The following is a 21,636-nucleotide window of genomic DNA, read 5'->3' on the forward strand; positions in this document are numbered from 1 at the left end:
AGAGCGGTCAACAACCTCTCTGAACAGCGTGACAGGTGTCCTGCAGTCCGATATAGCCCAACAATATTTATCCACATTGACCAGCTGACCCAACAGGCATTAACAAATGAACCTGAATGAAATTGGAGTAGTCAGATTAGTCCTTTTATTGAAAGTGTGACACGATAAACACTTTCCAATATTATTCACCAGTATGTTACTGACATCTTTTCTTTGAAATGTGAGTTTCACAGGCTCTTGCATCCAGAGGAGTTGTTGTTGAAAAGCAATACTTGCATACCAGCCTTTATTTTGACCTGTGACCTCCAAGTTCTTGCTACAACAAAGGCAGTTTTTCATCAGCCTCCACGAGGACATTTCAGCAGCAGAGAGCGGGCTTTCAGCGGAAGAGCAGGAGATCTCTGTCACTGCGTGGCCACAGAGGGAAGGCCTGGCTGCGTAGCTGCTGCCAGGCCTGCTGGTACGACTGAGACGCCTGCTTGTAGTCCCAGTAAGTCTGCAGCTCTGTTCTCCTGAACAAATACAAAAAAGCATGAGTGGTCAAAGTCTGCTCGCAATTTTACGTGATCAGGTATCTAAAAATGTAAAAATAACTTTTGTCATATTTGATGAAACGTTCACTATATCCTGACAGTAGTACATGAGCTACATGCAGCTTTAAACCAATCTCCCTGCTGTAATAAATACACTCATTTAAATAACGCAAAACATGTGTCATATGTGTTACATAGGAGCTTAAGACACAATATAATACAATATAATAATTCATTATAATAAGAAATAATATTCACTTATACTGGACTTCTTCTAGATTGCACAAGGCTAAGTAAGCATAAAAGTGAAGCTCCGTATTTCCCAGGTGTCTGTGTTTTGGAAGATCCCTCCACTCTAAAAGATCGAATTCCATCAGTGCTCTCTGAATGGATACAAGCAGCCATTATGCCAGACAGGAGAGTGCTTCTACGGCAATGGAAGTCAGTTTTTAAGCCAAACCTTTTCTTTTTTTGTGAGACTTTCAAATTTAACACTATACAAGCTGTTAGTTTATTTTTCATTTAATTTGATTCGTTATATTTTAATTGTATTATTGCTACTACTCGGCAAAACCCATGAAGACCAAAAACAACAATAGTATTGTACTGTGTGTGTATCCAAAGCCTGATATATGTGTCTTCTTCCTCTGTGCAATGGAGCTCCACTGTTGTCCAAAAACTATTAAAAAGACCTATTCCTGAGGTGTTTTTGAAGGTTTATAGTGGGACTGGAGTTGAGTGCCACAGATATGGGAGGGAAGTCAGGAAGTATTGTGACACTAACACAATGTTGGTGCATAATGTTCACTGGCAATTTATGTAAAGTATGTTCACTTAGTTACAGGTTTTGTTTTCTACGTTTATTTTTGCTCATTAACTTTATGTACAGTGGTTTGTAAGAAAAATCAAATACATCTAAAATCCCCTCAATTCGTCAAGTCCCAATGTCTGCTGTGAAAAAGGCCAACTGTTACAAGATCAGCATGTGCCAACCCACAATCAAGTTACTTGAGTCATTGCATTAGGAATAAATCTTGTGTTTGGCTCTCAAGCGGCCAACTGCTTCATTTCATTATGTATGTCCCGTCAGACACAAATGGACACTCCCTGATACCTCGGTTGTCTCTCCTCACCAGACATACCACTGTTGTTGCAGATAATGTTGTCATTGTATGCTGGGGCTGGTTGAGTGTGTGTAAGTGTGTGTGTGGTTCTGTTGACCCATGGTGGGCCGGGCCGGACTGGGCTGGGATCAGGTTATCTGCTAAAGAGCTGATAAACAAGAGGGACCACTGTTCTCCCTTCGGAGAGGATTCTCAGCCATCAGCACACACACGCACACACACACACACACACACACACACACACACACACACACACACACACACACACACACGAAGCATGTGAATGGCTGAAATGTGAGCACTAAATGTCACATACAGAGACACACAGTGAAAGCCACAGCACATACATATATCAGATGTGTCGTATCGGTGTGTATGTTTTCTGGAATGCACTGATATTAAACCTTTTTAACAGAACATAAAATGCAGAAAACAATGCATGGTAGAGTTGTTCCAATACTGATACAGTATGGGATATTCCTCTGATACTGCCTAAAATGCAGAATCAGGTATTCGCCAAGTATGTGTGTCTGTGCACCAATCCAATACCACGTAACTTATTAGCCCTTAAAAGGCATTGTCAAGTTAGCGCCCTACTCTGACTGACAAGTGTTTAACTTGCACCAGGCCATACAACAATGAGAGCAATTAAACTGTCTTAGTAGTATATGCTTGTTAAAAAATAATAATATATCTATATACTGTATGCCCACTAAAAGACAGTTTTCTCTCTCAAAAATTCCATATTAGTGGGGCTGTAGCTCACGCACACACACACACACACACACACACACACACACACACACACGCACACACATATTTGTTGTGTAATCTCGGCAAGCTATGTGACACCCTATACCCTTTGGAGAGAAATACCTGGGATCCTAAATCATGAGTTGTAAACAAAAGCAAAATGTCACACAGTATCAGCAGCAGTGCCGACACTCTGGTCTCAGAGTTCATTATGAAATAAAGAAGCATTACTCTGTGTTCACTTTTATCCAGATAGAACTGTGGGTACTTCACCCGTTCATTAAATGAGTTCAGCTTGAGGGAAAATATCTATTGTTTCCTTTATTAGCCATTGCACTTTATAATGCTGTAACTTGAGATGACTGTGACACATCCACATTTGCTTATTGCTGTTGGTTAGCGTGCCTCACTGTGCATGCCACATGCTGCAGCAGCAGATGATATGAATTACCTAAAAGGACAACTTGATGAAAGCCAGACCATTTGTGAGACCTTCATTAGTGTTTTTGGGTTGTTTAGATTTTATTTGAGGCTGTTTAAAACCACTGAGAGATGAATAAAGACCCTATTGTTTGTTACCTGAGAGAGTCAGGAAGTGCTGAAGGGTCAGTGGCTGATGCCAGAGACAAGAAGGAATGGAAAAGCTCCAGTTTACACAGAAGAGACCTGAAGACACAAATATGCAGAAATATGATTTAGTCCACATGAATATCCTACATTGCTGAAACACAGTAAAACAGTGAATTCTCATTTATATTCTAACTGTATGCTGGGGGAGTGTTTGCACTACCTGGCTTTAGCTGTGCCGAGGGCCTTCTTTGTGACTCCATGTTTGTAGCCGTTGGCAGTGACATCTAGTGGCTGCTCAGTCACATTACACCAGCTGATGGCTGATGGACATGTAAATTGTATTTATTAGAGACACTCAACAAAACTAGAGGCTCAACAAAACACACACACACACACACACACACACACACACACACACACACACACACACACACACACACACACACACACACAAAGGACACACATTACTGACCTCACCCACAGCTGTACATTGCTTAGCTTCTGTGCAGGTACGATTTGTTTGTGAAAGTTGTTTCTCTATATTTGGACGTTTTCTATTGTTTGAAAATGTACATGCACCACTCAGTTTCTTTACAAATGTATTTAAATGTCTTGTAAACCCATGCAGGCTGGGCACAGATGAATGCATGACACAGTAATAAAAATGTAATCCATTCATTCATTCAGCAGGACCCAGAAACTGAAGCAGCTAAATGGAATGTATGTGTGAATGTATTGTGTACGGCTGACTGGGACACGTGAACAGAACAGAGCCATCGGTAATGTTATTAATAACAGCTGTGCTTTCCCTACTGCGACGCCTCAACATGTCTTCCAGTAAAAAAAAGGCCTATAAAAGAGCCCTCACACACTAATGCAGTTGTTTTCACTTATGTTGGCTGATTAGACCTTCACTCAGGACTGTGTGGCAGGACACATACTGAGGTTGATTGACACCTTAGTGCTCAATTCTGACTTACTGCTCACATCACATTTTTTTATTTGGCTGTTCATGTGATTTTTTAAATGTGGGCCATATCAGATTCCAGTATGAACAGGTCACAGTCCTGAAGTGGCCTTCATGACGAATATTGATCTAGAGTAACACATGCCATATAAATTCTGATATGACGGGTCACACAGCACAAAATCAGACCTGTATCTGATTTGGACCACATATGAAATTGGCCAGAATCAGGATGGAAAGGATCAGATTCCATGTGATCTGTGATGTTCACACTGCTATGAAATTGTGTGTGAGGATCCTACCTGCCCCACAGGGGGAGATACGTCCCTGTCCGGTCTGGTGTCGGAGCTCAGTCTGGCCCTGGCTGAAGGGGAACTCCAGGCTGGACTGGAGCAACACAGGTGGGCACACAGAGAACCCAGCAGGGAGGTCCGATACACAGAAGCACCTGGGGAGCACAGGAGGACCACAAGAGAGTCTGCTGATTCCCTCACACTGGAGGAAAAAATACTTCCAAAATACATTTAACACTGTTGTTATTCAACTGCGTTATTCTATACATTAATATATGTAACACTAGCCAGTGACAGTTTTAAATAGATGTGCTGTCATTTAGGAGGAAAGTGTTTTATAAAAGATGATGCTGTTTGCAGCGGGATGATAGGAGGCTCTAGAGCTGCATAGGGATAATCATAATCATCTATAGTTGTAATATTACTTTTTTATATTTTCCACTGTATTCACATCGTCTAAGATGAAAAGAAGAATACAGCTTTGGTTTTTAGTCACTCTATACCATATCTTTGTACAATACATGCACTTCTTCACAATAAAATGCCTTGTTCCCAGCAGCACACACAGAGTTTAATTAGTTATTTATGCATCACACATTCTGATGAAGAGCCCACACACAGCTCTCTCATAGAGGATAATTGACTTTGCAGAACAGGAGAAGCACAGGCATGACGACATTAATGCTGGGTCTGTTTCATGAGCATTATCAGCGAGCCATTGTGCATAATACAACGGTGTAATTGTCTGTACATGACAAGCCAAAAATGCTTGCTGTAAAAAAGGTCTCTAGTGAGAAGGAGCAATTCAGAAGAAATAGGAGCGTGAAATACAGGACAATAGCTGGCCCTAGTGAGGAGAACAGTGGGGACGAATTAAATCATTCTGGGTTAATTAATAGCTGGATAGTTCTTTTAATGAAAATAATATGTCAAATGACTGAATGTAATGTGGAAGGTGTTGCTCAGGGACCCACAGACCTGACTCTGCAGATCCCCTTACCTCTATGGATCTTTTTTAGCATCATTAGCTCATTGTTTTGGCTTTCCAATCAGCAAATCTCCTGCCACCAATGGGCAGCTGTTTTGAGCTAAAAACAATCCAGCATCAAACAGCAAACAAAGTTATGGACTAGCTGCGGAAGAAAGTTGAACTTTTAGCAGCTAAAGAACCAGACGTTTTACTGGAGACCAGAACAGAGGTCTAATGTGGCTTCTGGATTAGCAACTGTTTGCCAATGCGTTCACCAGAACAACCTTGCACAGTCAAAATGTTGTTTAGCTTGTTCCACAGTACCAAAGCAGTAAAAACATCTATCAATGCAACGTTAAACATAGACTCTTTGAGTAGAATATTCTTTCACCTCTGGCAGGGTTGGTGCAGGTTTCGACAGGTTCAATTTAAGACTTTTTAAGACTATTATAAAAGTAATTTAAGAGCTATATTACCTCCAAACTGGCAAAAAAAAAGTTCAAAGAATATGAAGGAAAGTCAGTGTTTCATTTTGTAATTGTTACAGCATGATCAATACAGATCTTTCCCCAAAACACATTTAAAAGTGAGACTGAAAAATGCAACTTAAGTAACGCTAACATCTGAAGACACTTAAAGGCCTAAGATTTTAGGCTTTTTAAGACCCTGGGACACCCTGCCTGCTCGTTAAAAACACTTCTGACTACTGTTTTTCATATTTTCATACAACTAACAAGATGAGCTATAAATGGTTCTTCTTCCTACTTTCAGAAAACTTTTACAAGTTTCTAATCAAGACGAACATGGATTCATTGTTTGTCTATGTCAGGTCAAAGGTGGAGTTATCACAGTGCTTATTAATTGGCTTCAGCATTACTCCTCACCTTGTGACCAGAGATCTGTGCATAACTTCTTGGCTATATGGACACTTCCCCACAACCACCGTGCTGAAGTACAGCGCCTCCTGTAGGTAGTGGGACAGCAGTGCACCCTGGAAGCCCAGCACCCCCCAGCGGGCCAGCTTATCACTGCAGGAGAGGGACAGAGTCGGCTCTCCTCGCCCAGGCTTTACCCGGAGCAGCCCCGTGCTGTGGTACCCCACCCCGGGATGTAGAGAGTCAGCCAGGCCACCCGGGACACACTTGGCCCCCGTTCTGTGAATGTCTGGGACCTGTGGATGCAGTCCAGGACTATCAGAGGAGACAGTTTCCACACGCGTTTCTGTGGAGTGACTCTGTGATGGAGCTTCGGTTTTAGATGAATCTGGCAGGAAGGATTGTTTCGGTTCTCCTCTGTCCTCGAGCTGTGTCTCTGCTGTCTCCTGTTCCTCCACACGGGGCAGTTTAGTGTTTTTCCCATCACTTGGTTCCTCTGCTTTCCTTTTCAGGTTTCCTCCTCCATTAGTCCCATTATAGGCCTTTACAGATGTGACAGGAGGGCAGGGCTGAGACTGGCTGTCAGTCATGGGGATGATGGAGGCGTCACCACCTGGTAATACACAAATTTTAGACTGTTTTTGTTTTCCTGGACAAAGCACTGGCCTGTGGACAGAGTTGAGCTATAGATTTTTGAAGGCATCACAAACAAAATATATGCCTTAAATAAATGTATCTAAATTGCAATACATAAGTACGGGACACAATATATAGCTCTACACCCTGTGGCTCAGCCCACACAACCTGCTGATGGTCATATTAACAGCACACTGGAAGCATACTTGACTCACAGGGAGTGTGACTGGTAAAAAAGAGGAAGGAAACACCCGGCCGAAGCTTCCATTTCCCTCGCTGATCTGCCTGACAAAACACCGAGCTGTCCCCACCACTCACGGCCGTGTGCAGCTCCTGGATCAGGTACCTACAAATTCACACACACACAAAGTGGCTTACACTCATACTGAAGGCTCAGCACAGAGCACCAGTGCCAACAAGCTACTATGAACACATGGAACTGAATACAAATACACACCTGATACATCCCCGTCTGGCAATGACTTCTGCGTGGCTGTCATTAAGCACATCACCTAAAATGGATGAAAGAATCAAATCAAACGTATTGGTATACGGGTTGACAGGCATTATCTTAATTAATGATTTTTACACTTTTACAGGCTGTCATGGATGTATTCAAACACTGACTTTCATCTACAGAAGATATTTTTCCAATACGACACATAAATGCACCATTTCAATCCATGTTTAAATCTGAGCCTCACACAGACTATTGGATCATCAAAATGACTTAGCATTTGGCTGATTTATTTGGTTGGGCTGCCAAATCAAACTTTCTGTATGGAAGACAGAGACACTGAGTATTTGCCACATAGAGAAGACCACACACCATTGGGACTCATAGCTGTGCTTCCAATACATTTGGTCCCAGTTCCCAGGGAAACAACCTCCTTTTCAACTGTGAAAGAGGAAAAAACACATCTCTTTAGAACATCATTTATCACTTAATTTGTCCTTATATTCTTCTTCAACACATTTTCATATCCTATTTTATGGCTGTTGGTTTCCCAAACTGGGGGTCCACTAAGGGTCACCACAGCTTGAGGAGTGCGAGAAAACCTTTTTCAATACAATAATAATAGCCTATATGTCAGCATTTTGTTCATTTTTGTTATGAAAACTAAATTAAATTGTTATTTTTGAGGTTTGGATTATTATTTAAGAAACCTGGGGGTCGGGGCCCCCACTGGGGGTCGCCAAAGCATCATGGGGGGGTTGCATGGCCTTCTTGATTTTAAGGTATAAGAAAATTTAAAAACATATAAAGGCTTATATCTCAGCATTTTTTTTCACTGTGAAGAAATGTAAAATAAATAGTCTAATAGAACAATGGCCAAACGTCAGTGACAAGAAAACACTGAATTTGTCCAAAAAGAAGCCTAATAAGTCTGTATGATTGTTACAAATAGTAAACAATACATCATACAGACAGAGAATTGTATAAAAAGTTCCCTAAAAGCAAATAATCTGTTGGGGTTCATTGTACAGTTTAAATATAATATGAAATATCCATAAAATATGGCACTGAGTCAGTGGTCGGTATAGAAAATGAAGTCTCCTTAATCTTTTATTTTTGACATTCAGTTTTGTTCTGTGCAGTCTAGGTACACATCCTGAAATACAGTGCAGCTTATTGTTACTTTTACTTATCAGCTAACAGATAACTACATTAGAGTTAGCTGAAAGTTAACTCGCTGTTATGTTAAATACAGTGCTCGACACATTCTTCAAAAAGCTGGTTTCTTTCCTGTGATAGGACATTGTTGACAGGCAGACATTACAATACGTTGTAGCGTCGTTAATTCGGCTGTCCAACCTGTGTCAGAGTCAGCACATCGGGTGCTTTTCACCACAGCGGCCAGCAGGGTCCACTCTCTGCCCGGCTCAGGCTTCCCTCTCCGGGGAAGTTGGTTGAAACGGTCGTAGCACAATCTGGCGATTTCATCCGCGTTCACCATGTTAAACCGGGCAGGGACGTGTGAGTGGAGGCTGACGGGCATTACAAATATTATTTAAGCTAACGGTAAATATATATATATTACAGTCACGGTGTCACATAAAGAATAAATAAACAATACTTTGGTTAGCTAACGTTAGTGTCCTGCACCGCTGCTCGAAGGTATCTCGAGAAACCGAAGAAGTTACTTCCGGGCTGAGCCAGGGAATGCCTTCCTTTCACAATAAAGGTCCTTAATGTATAGAAAACTGAAATTCTTTTTAATACCGTATTACTTATTTACTATACTACTAATTGTAGCTTTTTAGTAGGTATTACATTAGTTTAATCGATTATGGAATATAAAGTAGAATAAAAAAGATGGTCATCATTCATCAATCATTGTCATTGGCCCATCTACCAGTTCATTAAAACATTTGAAGTACACTACAGTGACTGCACTGCAAGTGTACCTCAAATAATAAAATACCATTCACACATTTAAGAAAACACCTTAAGAAAGCAAGACAAATACAGATTAAAACGCCATTAAAAAAACTTTATACTGTATCCTTTTGCATTTGGAACTTCAGTAGGTGTTACTCAGTCTGGTGAAGAATGGCACCCTCAGTGTAATATTTGTTATATTATTATTAATGTGTTATAATTACTTTATTAATGAGTCAAAATATAAAATAATTGTATATACTATTGGTTAGTTTAATGACATCATATAAGCTTATCTTATATTTTATGTATTTAAAACCTTAATAATAATAACTAACTGTCTAATATATAGAAATATTGTGAATTATGAAGCAGAATAAAATTATTCAAATACAGTGCAAGGAAGTCATTTTTTAGCATGATACTGGAGTAAATGTGCATTCTCCACAGATTTGGTATTTGTAGTACAATGTGTGGTTGTGGTGGTAGTTGTTTGTTATTTGGTTAATGGATGACACACAGCAAAGGGCCACAGGTCAGATTAAAACCCATGGCTGCTGCAGCAAGGACTCAGCCTTGGTACATGGGGTGAGGCGAGGAGCCTGTACAGAGCCCAGAGGATACTAAGAGACAGCACCCACCCAGCCACAGCCTGCTGAAGCTTTCACTGCTGTACCTCCAGACTTATAGACAGCTTCTTCCCTCTGACTATTAAATTCATCCTCAGCACTTCATAATGAGAAATGGTATTTTTTATATGACCTATTAATCAGTTTTTATTTGGTTTTACCAGTAGCACAAAGGTGAAAAGAATTCTAATCAGAATTTCATTATAAAACCCTGTGTTGTAAATGACAATAAAATATCCTTGAATCCTTGTTGTTGTTTATATAAACCCTGTATATGTCATGTCAAACAGTCAAACAGCTCAAGATTGAAATCTCATTTATTTTAGTTATGTACAGGAGGAAAATGCTGAATTTCACAAGTAACAGAAAAATAAAAAATAAAATCACATCTCTCTAGCCTCTGTAACAGAGGTGCACTAGTTCATGATAACATCTCTCTCTCTTCGTCTCTCTCTCTTTCTCTCTCTCTCCTTTAAAATGTTAAAATGTATTTCTCTCTGGTAGATATGTTATACTGCATTTGCGGGTAGCTGTGCTGTTGTTGTGGGTCAACATTAAAACGATCCTGCTGTCTGGTTTTGGTGCGTTTCTAAGCAGTGATTAGAGGTGTGTGTGTGTGGGGAGGGGGGGGGACTCTAGGTCAAATATAATTCTCTGTATGTGCCATCCTGTCAAACCCACATAGACATACACACCATTTATATGCATATACACAATGGCCTTAATGTGAGCAACCGCACGCACATACACACAAGTAAGCACGCACACTCTTCCTCTATGTTCTTGTGTCTCCCAGCTCTGACTTTAACCTATGATTCAGTTCACAAACATGATCCTCCCCCCAGGTGAGGGGCTATTATGAAAGGTGATTTTTCAGCCCTGTGATTAAACAAATGCAAAATAATAATATTAATAACAAAAACAATCCCGTTGAATTAAGTCTTCTCCTTTAGTTTCCCGCGTCACTCCTGTCCAAATCCCTCCGTTTCCTCGATGGCAAAGAGGAGCTTTTCCCGGAGCTGCTCCAGGCTTCTGTAGGGCGGCAGATCCAGACGATTGAAGCTGTGAGGGACAGACAACAAGGAAGAGACAGACAGTCATTACTCTTTAGCCTCATTTCCACTGCACGGTACGACTGCACTCACTTTGAGTAGCAGATATTTGCCTCCATTTTATTTTCCACTGCCATAGTGCCCCCTCAATGTAGGACGGGATTCTTAGCTGATCGTCATAGTGACGCTGCCGTGAAACTGCTGCTTCAAAGCGACACATACTCAGGAGGAAGCTGGATGGAAGTGTTTTCACTCCGCCTTTCAGTATCAGTTCAACTGGCTTGGAACCTCGACTGAGGTGATACCAAAACAAGAACCAGGTACTACCCGCAACTTTTGCACATGGTTAATAAATAAAAATAAATAAAGTTATAATCTTCAAGATTTTCATTAAATCACACCCGTTTTTGATACTATTTACTGTAGCTGCTTTTCTACGTTGGCTTGTATTAACATCCTGTAATTACTTGCAGTAGTAGTTTTAATTGTTAGTGGCGGAGACCGCCATTCAAGCACTGAATTTAAATGACCTACCTAAACACAAGGGATTCACAGGAAACGACGCAGCATGTACTCCAATGTTACTGGCTGTAAATTGATGTCATTAATATAAGCTTCACCGTTTATTGTTCACTCTCCTGCAGCCATATCAGAGATGGATTTGCTCTGAAATCAATACAGCTCTACAGATACTCTTGCACTACTGAGACTTTTTTGGAATATTGGCAAAGGAAACAAAAAAAGCTACCAGGCATTTGAAACGGTCAGTCAAACATAACAGCTCTGTGGTGTGATCATTTCCTATTGGAGTAGGCTTAACAGATACACAAATGTTTACTATTTGAACACTGAAGTCTGTGCTTGACCTTTGCGAAGAATATGTGTAACAAAATAATCTAAGCTTCCTCTTGTCTTAAACAACAGAAAAGCCTGGGTCTTGTGGTTTTACCATGTTAACGGATGAGGGAGCAACTTACCATGTGTGGCTTCTTGGAAGCCAAGTCTCCTTCCCCACCTTGTCTATGCAGAACTTCTGGGGACCGTTACTTCCTGAGGGGGTAAAAGAGAAAAGACTCTTGTTAAGCTATTTCACCAAATATCAGCTTGATTATATTGTATTAACACTGTCTTAGAAAAGCATGTTTCTTAAGATTTGTTGTGCTGATTTTAACCATGAATGTCAACACTATAAATTATCATATACAAGCCAGGATTCAAATAATGGGTAAAATAAACATTATAGAGGGGGTGTAATTACCTGCAGCCTACTACTGTACAACTAGTCACATGGTAAATTCAGTATAATGTACTTCTCCACAGCACTAATTCCAACAGTACAAAACAGTCATGTTTTACTCACCACTTTGCTGCTCTGACTTTCTCTTTTAAACAGAAATACACGTTTCATACACCTATTTTCCACTTTCCCCTTTTTCTGAGCGATGCAAATGTGTTGCCAATGAAACATAATGTCGGTTTTTTCACATTAAATGCCTTTAGGACCAATAATGGGAAGACTGGGGACTGGGATACATTTAATGAGAAAAATCCGCTGTGAGGGCTGAGTTGTATTCTCAGTAGGCAAACAGGGATCGGTAAAAAGTGACAGGACTGGAATTAGTTAGTGAATGAAAACATTTCTGTTAGAGAAGAGAAACAGAGCAGCAGCGTGGTGAGTTTGACTGATGCTGTACTGATTGATACTGTTACTTTGGGAGTATGATGATTTATAGTTCCCTGGGAAAAATGGAATCTCAACAAATATACAGAATTCATTAAAAAATTAAGACAATATGATCCTTCACAAAATTCTTCTAAAGAACAGTGAGTGAATCAGTGTTACCTATGAGCTCAGCGAAGCCTCCCACAGGCAGCCGACAGGTTCCTGTTACAAACTGAAGCAGACGGATTCTCTTCTCGTTGTCCATCTCTTTCACCACCTGCAGGAACACAACTCCATCATTGACTGCACACACTCACATCAGTGCCTATTAGTGTTCATCCAAATCCAAATGTACGCATAAATCATCCCACATGGATATTTCACTCCACCTCTACCGGTCCCTGTAGGCTATATTGCCTTTTAAATTATGCCTAAAAGAGCTTTCCAGGTAATTTCTTTGTTCTGCATTGTATTGATTTACGATAATAAATTGCCTTCAGTAATTTTAAAGGTTTATATGTGCACAGTAATGTCACTGCAGCAAACATCATGGGACATTTAAGCTGCAAAAGTAAAAACTGTATAAACTTGACAGGACAGAGGAAACGGAGGATTCATCAGGAGGACGGCAATTCCACTGTATAAACACTGGAATGCACATACTTTATCATAGCAGGTGTGTGTGTGTGTGTGTGTGTGTGTGTGTGTGTGTGTGTGTGTGAACCACAGTGTGTCTGTCCGTACCTGCCAGAACCAGTGGATCTGCTTGCTGTTCTTGGTGTAATGTCTATAGATTGTGTTCTTCTGCCAGTCGGCCAAATCGATCTCCTGCATCCCACACAGCATCAGCTGCAACAAGCAAAACCATAGTTAGTCCGGTGTGCACAGCTGTGTGTCCTTTATTCTTTATATTTGCTTGTGTGACTCATCAGTGGGCAGAGGACAACACGGGACAGGACAGTGAGTCACAGCGTGTCCCATCTCAACCTCAGACTAATTTAATTCACTGTCTCCGTCAGAGTGTCTGCTGGGACGTGGGCTCATTTAGATGAAAGCTCAGCTGCAGGAGTCAAGGAGAAACTGTTCATAAATCAGGGTCAGGAGTCATTTACAAACTGAACCACGGCTGGGACTCACAACAACCTCCTTTCAGTTCATCCTGTTCAGGAGCACATTGTTTCCAGCATTTAAAGCTTGGAAAATATTTGATAGTAAGAGCTTAACTGATAAAAAGAAAACCTAAAGCTCATAAACTTGCTTTTATCTAATAACTTTTTCTGTATTTTACCTCATCCACTGATTGTATTTACTGTTAATATCCCTTGGAATCTTTAATTTCTTTTTCTCTTTTAAGAAATGATTTCTGCTTTGTTTTTAATGTTCCAACTGACCCTTCCTGAGTCAGTAAGATCAGTTTCTCATTAAAACACAACAAAGACACATTAAGGAGTCCATAAGTATCACTCACTATTAGACTATAAAGGGGGAATTCAGTGCACTCCTATTCATTACATTTCTTCTGACTTCCAAAGGGCCTTGCCGGCCCACCCTCCAGCCCTCCTTCCAGCCCTCCCACTCCTTCTTCTCACCTCCAGTTCCTTTTCGTCAAAGTAGCGAAGCCACTCCAGAGGAACCACTTCGTTAAAGCCGTCCAGGAAGGCTTTGGTCTGCTCCTCCACCCCACGGGTGAACCTCCAGTCTGTCAGCAGGCTGAGGGAAGGAAGAGTGGTTGGTTTTTAAGGTTTGAACTTGTTTGGACTGTTCAGCTGTAGTGATTTATCGCTGCTAATGTTAACCTACCTGATGTACTCTTCCTTGTTCTCCTCGGTAACCAGCTCATTCTCGCCGTCGTCTTTTAGCTGGTGAGTGGAAACTTTCCCGAGGATCTCCATGTCCTGTGCAAAATACAGCTCCACGCCACACTCTTCCAGGTTGTTCTCTCTGGACACACACGGAAACCCAACCTAAATTTAAGGCCTGCTACATTTCTTGCAAGACGGATACTTTGCTACTGCTGCTTACTGATCATTTCCCTCCACTGGTGAGCATAAAATAACACTAACACACATCCAGGAGTAACCCATCCCGTGTTACTTACTTGACCCACATGATGGAGTTATAAAACTCAGGGTCTATGGACTCCAGGTCTTTGAGTGTGGGTTTCTTGTCCAGCATTCGCTTGTAGAACGGCAGTGTGAAGCCGGTGTCGATGAACTTCCCGTGGTACAAAGCCTGCAGGGAGGATTGGTTGCATTAAACCTCACACTCAGAAAGATATACATAAACACAGTGTCAGCTCATTAAACCTGGACATATGGCAGGTTTGAATTAAAGGACAGAAGTGAGGGGAGCATTTCTTTCCCCTGCTGTAATTTGGTGATATTATGTAGTGTTATTGTATGGCCATGGAGACATATGGTTCAAATTTGTAACAAACTGCGCATATATTCTTCTGAGTGGCGCGGTGTTTGCGCTGATGATTGACTGGGGATTGTTTCATGCCCAAATGAGTGTTAGAAATGCTTTAACGGCCAGTTCCCTTTTCAAGAAACATGAATGGGGCTTTTATTTATGGAATCATGATATCATACTTCTCCTGTCGAAATCATTTACCACACCTGCTCATATACACGAAGTCACAGGGACGCTACAACAACGAATAATTCACATAATATCTGTGGCACAAACACTTCATTTGTGCATGTTTGTGCAGCTCAAAAAGTGACATCTGCATTTGTTTCTGATTGGTCCATTGTAGCTGCAGCCATGTACACACAAGTGCTTTAAAATCTGACATATTCTGTACTTTTATCCTTATTTTGATGGTTAAAACTACAAGGAGTCACCTAGATTAGAGACAAATGCTAATTGCAGACCATGTGTGCACTCGACACAAATACATTCACACAGCTCCAAACCAAGCTCTAATCTCTCCTCGCTGAGTGTGTGAGTGTGTGTTCACAGAGAGGTAGAGTGAGTAGACTCAGCCAGACGGAGCTGTTTAATGTTAAAAAAACCACAGAGGGCTCAGAGCTGTGATGAGCCAAGAACAACACAGGCGCCCACTGACTGACTCAGTCACAGTCTGTTCTGTCCTACTGCATCCTGACTGACCATGTGTCTGTCTCACAGCCAGCGAGACACACGCAGGCAGACAGGAAGATTTATAGACAGAGGGGAGGGTGTCGGTGGAAATTGGGGGGCGTAGACGGAAAGGTAAAAAAATTTAATAATAGAAGGTAAAGAAAAGAGAGAAAGACAGTAAGAGTGTTTGGTAGTTGACACAAGCATCTTTATAAGGCAAGTCAGCAAAGTGCATTTTAGGACTAAATATAGGCAGCTGCTGGCGGGTGTGGGCTGGGCGCGGCAATGAGGTCATGGTGTGGGTGAGGGGTGGGGTGGTAGACGGAAGGAGGGGTGGAGGGTGTCGGTTTTGGGGCCTACAGCCTTCTGGAGTTGAGCCCAGAAAGAGAGACATTATAACACATAGTAAATCACACAGAAACTGTACATATCGAAGGTTACAAACTACTAAACTGTGAAAGAGGTCTTGGTAAAGACCCGTAACGCATAATGACAGCATCCCCGCTTCAAATCCAGTCGGGGACCCCTGATGTTGGTCATACCCGTCTGTATCCCTACTGTCATTAACAAACAAATGCAAAATGCCCAAAAAATATCCCTAAAAAAGAAACCATGCCAACTGAGCAGGCGAATAAGAGTTTGGCCTCAGAAAATACACCTTGTCTGTCAGAAGCTGTCACACATTGACTGTTTATCCAGTCTGAAGCCACATTGTTACCATCCACTGTTTAGATCTTGGTGCTTTTTAACTCTAGATTTGAACCAGATGAAGGATTTTAGTCATCAGACGTCTGGATCTTAAGTTATCAGAGAAACAAACTGAGCTAACGTTAGCATTAGCTTGGCTCGCAGCCCCTCCAGGACGTCCTTTGTCTGTCCAACAGTGTGGGAGAAGCAGTGATTTTTAAGGTGGAACTGCTTTATTCAGTGTGTTTAGTGGTTTTAATCAGCGGGTTTGTTTTGGAGAGGAGGAGACCTCTGTGGATGGTCAGTAAAATTATGTTTGGGGGAGACTTTTCTGTTTCACAAATATCAAAAAAGGAACTAGAAAGGCCCTGTGTAGTTTCTCCTTTGCTATTGGAAAGAGAAGCAACTAAACCACTAGATGGCACTAAATCCTACAAACTGTTTTTTTAAGTTGGCTGTATCTTTAGTCACGGCACTTCAATTCAATCACGACAAATTCAGTTCATTGTGCCGTAAGGAAGTGAAAAATGATTTGTGTATCCGCACTGTGATTCTGATCCACTCCAAAATTGAATGGGTTCTTGCTACATCCTCTCACCAAGTTTCATGAAAACTGTGCTGGTAGTTTTTCTGTAATCCTGCTGACAAACAAACGGCACCAAAAACATAACCTCCTTGGTGGAGGTTAGGAATAAGAACAGCAAAACACCTGTGTTGCCTACACCTTGAAATTCCCTGAAAGCGAATCAAGTCTTACGTACGATTTGCATAAAACTATCCCAAAGCAAAGCTCACCATGGCGATGAAGCGTCCGATGAAGCGGAAGTACGTGAGGTGGTCAGGATTGATGGACGAGGCTGGGTTGATCTGCAGACAGTAGTTGTTCTTGCCGGCGTATTCAAACAGACAGTACATGGGGTTCAGTACCTCGTGGGACAGCAGGAAGAACCACTCCCTGCAGAGCAAGAGGACAGAGGACATTAATGCACCAGAGGAAAATATGAACCGACAGGCTAAGAGACGACAGCAGGGAGGTACTGTTAGGAGTCAGTGCACACGCTCCATACATTTTCCCTTTAACAATATATGTGCTTAAGGTTCAGTGGAGGAAGAGGAGGAGATAGTTTCATCACTGTAAGCGGAGACAAAGTGGTGGGTGGGAACAAAAAACTAAATAAAACACATTTTGTGGTCCAGGACCAAGAACGGATAAAGACAGGTGACAAATAGATGATGGAGAAAAAAAAGAAGACATCTCATAACATACACAGACAAAAATAAATAAATAATCACAGTACATTTTATCCACGGACAGAACATAACCAACAAGCACAGTTTATACAAAATAATACAGAACAAAAGAACAAAACTGACATGAAATGAAACAGTAATCCTACGGCTTCAGAAGAATGACACACTGTATGTTTGAATATGACAGTAAATGAATGGCTACAATTATTTCTCCTTATGTTTCACACAACTGAACATGGTTTTCTAGTGTTGCCATCACGTAATGTGGTATTTGACATTTTGTATTCTTCTCTGTTGGGTATCTTAATAAGTATTTTAAAATAACAACCTTCTAAATGTAATGAGGTAGACGCAGTCAAGCAGAGAGTATCAACACTGAGCTCTATCTGACAGGTGTGGCTCTAGAGAAATATCCATGCCTGGAGACTTTAAGGGGTGGTAGAAATATATGCAGATTTAATCTAAAAATATCTGATTGTGTAAATCCACAGATTTTCATTAAAGGAAATAGCTTAGATTGCTCTCATGCCAGAACAGTAACTTCCTGTGGTCTCCGCTGGTTGCCTGGCAACCTCATGGTGACGACCTGAAGAAGTCAATGAACCTGGCCGAGAAATACTTCTGCACTTCAATGGTTTTTCCTCTGATTAAACCAACCACATATGGCATGTTAACCAGTGATGTGGTGGTTTGCTACATTTGGACAGAGCCAGGCTAGCTGTTTTCCCCTGATTCAAGTCTTTGCGCTAAGCTAAGCTAATCATAAGAATAAGATAAGAAGTATTTTTCCCAAATGAAAATAAAGTATTACTTTAATGAGAATAAGGCACTCTCTCTTAATCTAGGCTGGTATATAAAGGTAGTCTTGTGTAGATCTGCTTAAAGACTACTAAAAATTTGAATATACAGTACACCAACAAATTTGCACACATCCTACGATCCAAATTTGACACATAAATTATATGAAGACAAAACATATAAGTGAAGGATAAATACACAGGGTAGAATAAAAAAAAGACAAAACAACAAACAGACTGCGTAAGGATGCATGTTAGACAGAATGAGGGCCCACCAGCAGCACCACCACCAGCTGCAGCACCAGAACCAAGTGCTCCCAAGGCCCCTGCCCCTCCCCCTTGGGGTTTATGGGAGGGTGGACTGTGTTATGGACTGACGGACGGACGCAGACACCTCCCAACATCCCGTCCGTGGTTCTACCCTGTGGTAGAACAGCATGATGTCACCTACCATAGGGTAAAACCACTGACGTGACACCGGAGACAGAGACACAATGCAAAACCAAACAGAAAAAATGAGAGAACACCGCCAACAGAAAAATAACAACATACACAGGAAGGAAGACCTGCGACACAGCAGACGCGGGGGGGGGGGGGGATACATGTGATGGGTGGATGGAGAGTAAGGGAAGGAGGACGGACATGTTGCAAGAGGGGAGGATGTGTTGTATGAAATCAGGAAGCAATATTTAAAAGGCCTATTAAGCAATCATGAGTATGACCTCTGCTGGCAACCAGTGAGAATTTCATCCTCACACACACACCAATCTATCCAAACAGAAAATAGAGAATGGACAGAAAGCCAGCAAATCTCAACACCTTGAGTCAAGAACTCTGTAACGCTCCTTGCCCATTGCCTCTTTATGATCTTTTAAAGTTGTTTGAAGCCTGCCTGGAACTGCATAAACACAGAGGATGAAGCTGGTGCAGAGGTGGCAGGATAAAGGAAAACACCAACACCATCACCGTCACCGACGTTAAAAACAAATGTTAATATAACACAATAACAGTCCCCGAGGAAAGCACCACAAATAAAATGACTGAACGTGAGGAGAAAAAGAAAAAGAAGGGGCGCTTTGTTTTGTCGGTGCTCTCACCTGGCGATGCCGCCGTAGTCCAGCCCCTCCTCTCCTCTCATAATGATGTAGAGTCTGCGGCGAAGGTCGTATGGCTTCACATTCATGATCTGATGACAACACATATATATACCAGAGTCACACAGCGTGGATCAAACAATCATGTTCACCTCTCATTTTCCTAACTGCAGCAGAGAGTGAGGATTATGTTGTTTTATTGTCTGAAATTAAAGTTGTATGTATTCAACCGCGATGTTCTAACCTTCTTGTGTCAGATGCTTAGGAGATAAGAAAACCTGTGAAACATTTTGGAGCAAAATATATAAGAAATATATAATATTATGAGCTTGATGTTTACATCAGTGTTTCTTTTTATTCGTGTTGAGCTTAATTGTGATTTTTTTCTACCAGCTATGGTCTGAGACTTTGGAACAAGGGTTGTTTTTAAATGCACTTTGTAAATACATTTGATTGACTGATTGATTGTAAATTGGAAATACATATAGATAAAACATGGAGATACATTTGATCAAATATTGTAATAATTACAGTTCAAGTTCAGATACTGTAAATTAGCCAATGACATGTTTGTGTCCAACCATTACTACTTTTACTAAGACTGTAAAATATTCATGTTATACAGAATGTATATGGCACAAACACTGTCGCACCTTCACGTTTTAATCATCAATATTCGCATTAACTACAGTACCAAATTGAGCTTCATTGTGTTGACCTGTTTCAGGTTATCAAGATAATGTTTGTAGTAGTGACATTTGAATGGAGAAGAGATGTGTGTTTTTCCCGTCTCTGACCTGCTGAAAAGAGTCCTCAAACAGCGTCTGTCTGGACACAGAGATCTTTACGTGGCTGGGCAAGGCATTGGACTGGACAGAGACAAAATGTAAGACATAAATCCAGAAGTTAGAATCACTGTTGAGTTAAACAAGAACTCCATATGCAGAGAAATAAAATAATGTTTGAGACAGTTACACCTCCTGAAAAGCTTTGTGGGACATTGGTAGCTGCTGGTTACCACAAGTCTCTCACTTTGACTTAACTTAAAAACTGCATTTCTACAGAAGAAATAATCCCTCGATATTTGCATGTTCTGTAGATCAATGGGTGCATCGTTTCTGGAAAAAGACACTTATACATATGGCATTCTATCACTCCCACTATATTAGGGTGGATATGGGTCATATAACCTGAAGGAATACAGACAAAACTATTGGCATGGCTAAATACCGCTGTGTGAAAATATTTTTTGTTACGTTTTTATTTTGGCTTCAAACTCCAGTTAACACTTACATGACACAGGAAACGGAACTGATGGTATTTCCACCTGAAGCTGCGGTCGTATGCACCGGGTGAACCGCCCTGCCGTGACCTGCACGCACACACACATTAAGAGAGAGGGAAGAGAGGAACTCAGTCGATTTTACACTCTTTAAGCGAAATCCATGGGGATCCCTGATTGAGTTAATCAAACCTTGGTGGTTTTCGGCTCTTTACTGTTCAACTGATCAACAGAAAGAAGAAGCCCCTGATGTTCCAGGTTGCGGGCCAGAGACTTAAAGTAAATATTAAATTAACACCAGCCACTCTGTTCTAAATAACGGCTGCGTCTGGGTCTCAAAGACAGAGGTGAGTCCGGGCCTGCAGCTGTGTTAGTATAAGCTCCACCAACCTACTGCACACACACGCTGGATATGTGCCTTGTCAGCACTGGAGAGGCTGAGACACAGAGAGAACGACAGACAGAAAGAGTTAGACAGATAATAAGAGGAAGGGAGAAGAGAGGGGGAAACAAGGGGAGAAAAGAAGAAGAAGAAGGAGGCCTTTAATGCCTGCCAGGCACATTTTGGTTTGGGTTAGGAAATTAAGACCACAGCAGCAGAGCGCTGGCCGCGGACACACACACTCCTGCAGGATCCAGTGTGAAAAAACAGTCAAGACTCTTTCCCTGTATGACCACCGGCCTAAAAATACGTTCAAATATCAGCACGGCAAGCAGCTTGCAGATGCACTCGCACACACACAAGCTAATACACATTTGCATGCTGAACATTGACACAGAAGAAAGCAAAAACACCACACACACACACACGCACGCACACGCACAAGCACAAGCACAAGCACAAGCACACACACACACACACACACACACACACACACAGCAGTGCAGACTGCAGCGAATCTGTTGTCGCACATCTGCACATTCTCCTGACTTCTGCTGTAAGGTTTGAGACTGCTTCAAGGCAAGGCAAACATCCACAGGCTGGGGGGAAGA

At 41.4% G+C, this 21,636-nt stretch overlaps 2 protein-coding genes across 4 annotated transcripts in view; both read right to left on the minus strand.

Annotated features, from left to right (window-relative positions):
- Window positions 1-131: 131 nt before the first annotated feature.
- Window positions 132-8,868, minus strand: adat1 (adenosine deaminase tRNA specific 1). Its single transcript, XM_051383235.1, has 9 exons — window positions 8,538-8,868; window positions 7,551-7,619; window positions 7,179-7,233; window positions 6,937-7,067; window positions 6,095-6,698; window positions 4,250-4,395; window positions 3,201-3,300; window positions 2,990-3,076; window positions 132-512 (listed from the first exon to the last, which is right to left on the minus strand). The coding sequence occupies exons 1-9, from the start codon at window positions 8,719-8,721 to the stop codon at window positions 380-382; spliced, it is 1,509 nt and encodes a 502-aa protein (XP_051239195.1). The 5' UTR covers window positions 8,722-8,868; the 3' UTR covers window positions 132-379.
- A 1,164-nt stretch (window positions 8,869-10,032) lies between these two features.
- The window catches only part of wwp2 (WW domain containing E3 ubiquitin protein ligase 2), a 57,769-nt gene continuing 46,165 nt past the window's right edge, over window positions 10,033-21,636 (minus strand). For all 3 annotated transcript variants that reach the window (XM_051383172.1, XM_051383171.1, XM_051383173.1), the window contains 11 exons: window positions 20,655-20,733; window positions 20,159-20,230; window positions 19,365-19,453; window positions 17,015-17,174; window positions 14,547-14,680; window positions 14,249-14,389; window positions 14,038-14,158; window positions 13,193-13,297; window positions 12,629-12,725; window positions 11,763-11,835; window positions 10,033-10,795 (listed from right to left, as the gene is read on the minus strand). In XM_051383172.1, coding sequence (XP_051239132.1) covers window positions 10,696-10,795; window positions 11,763-11,835; window positions 12,629-12,725; window positions 13,193-13,297; window positions 14,038-14,158; window positions 14,249-14,389; window positions 14,547-14,680; window positions 17,015-17,174; window positions 19,365-19,453; window positions 20,159-20,230; window positions 20,655-20,733 — 1,171 coding nt within the window. In that variant the 3' untranslated portion in view covers window positions 10,033-10,695. The remainder of the gene's footprint in view (window positions 10,796-11,762; window positions 11,836-12,628; window positions 12,726-13,192; window positions 13,298-14,037; window positions 14,159-14,248; window positions 14,390-14,546; window positions 14,681-17,014; window positions 17,175-19,364; window positions 19,454-20,158; window positions 20,231-20,654; window positions 20,734-21,636) is intronic.

This window comes from Dicentrarchus labrax, unplaced genomic scaffold, assembly GCF_905237075.1.
Source record: "Dicentrarchus labrax unplaced genomic scaffold, dlabrax2021, whole genome shotgun sequence".
NCBI lineage: Eukaryota > Metazoa > Chordata > Actinopteri > Moronidae > Dicentrarchus > Dicentrarchus labrax.

Excerpts from the sequence above, each read along its gene's own strand:
- adat1 (XM_051383235.1), bottom strand. The coding sequence starts at position 8,721 with ATGCCCGTCAGCCTCCACTCACACGTCCCTGCCCGGTTTAACATGGTG. Across the intron at positions 7,234-7,550 it reads CACAGCTATGAGTCCCAATG|GTGATGTGCTTAATGACAGC; the intron begins GTGTGTGGTCTT and ends CATCCATTTTAG. Across the intron at positions 4,396-6,094 it reads CACAGATCTCTGGTCACAAG|GTGCTTCTGTGTATCGGACC; the intron begins GTGAGGAGTAAT and ends TGTGCTCCCCAG.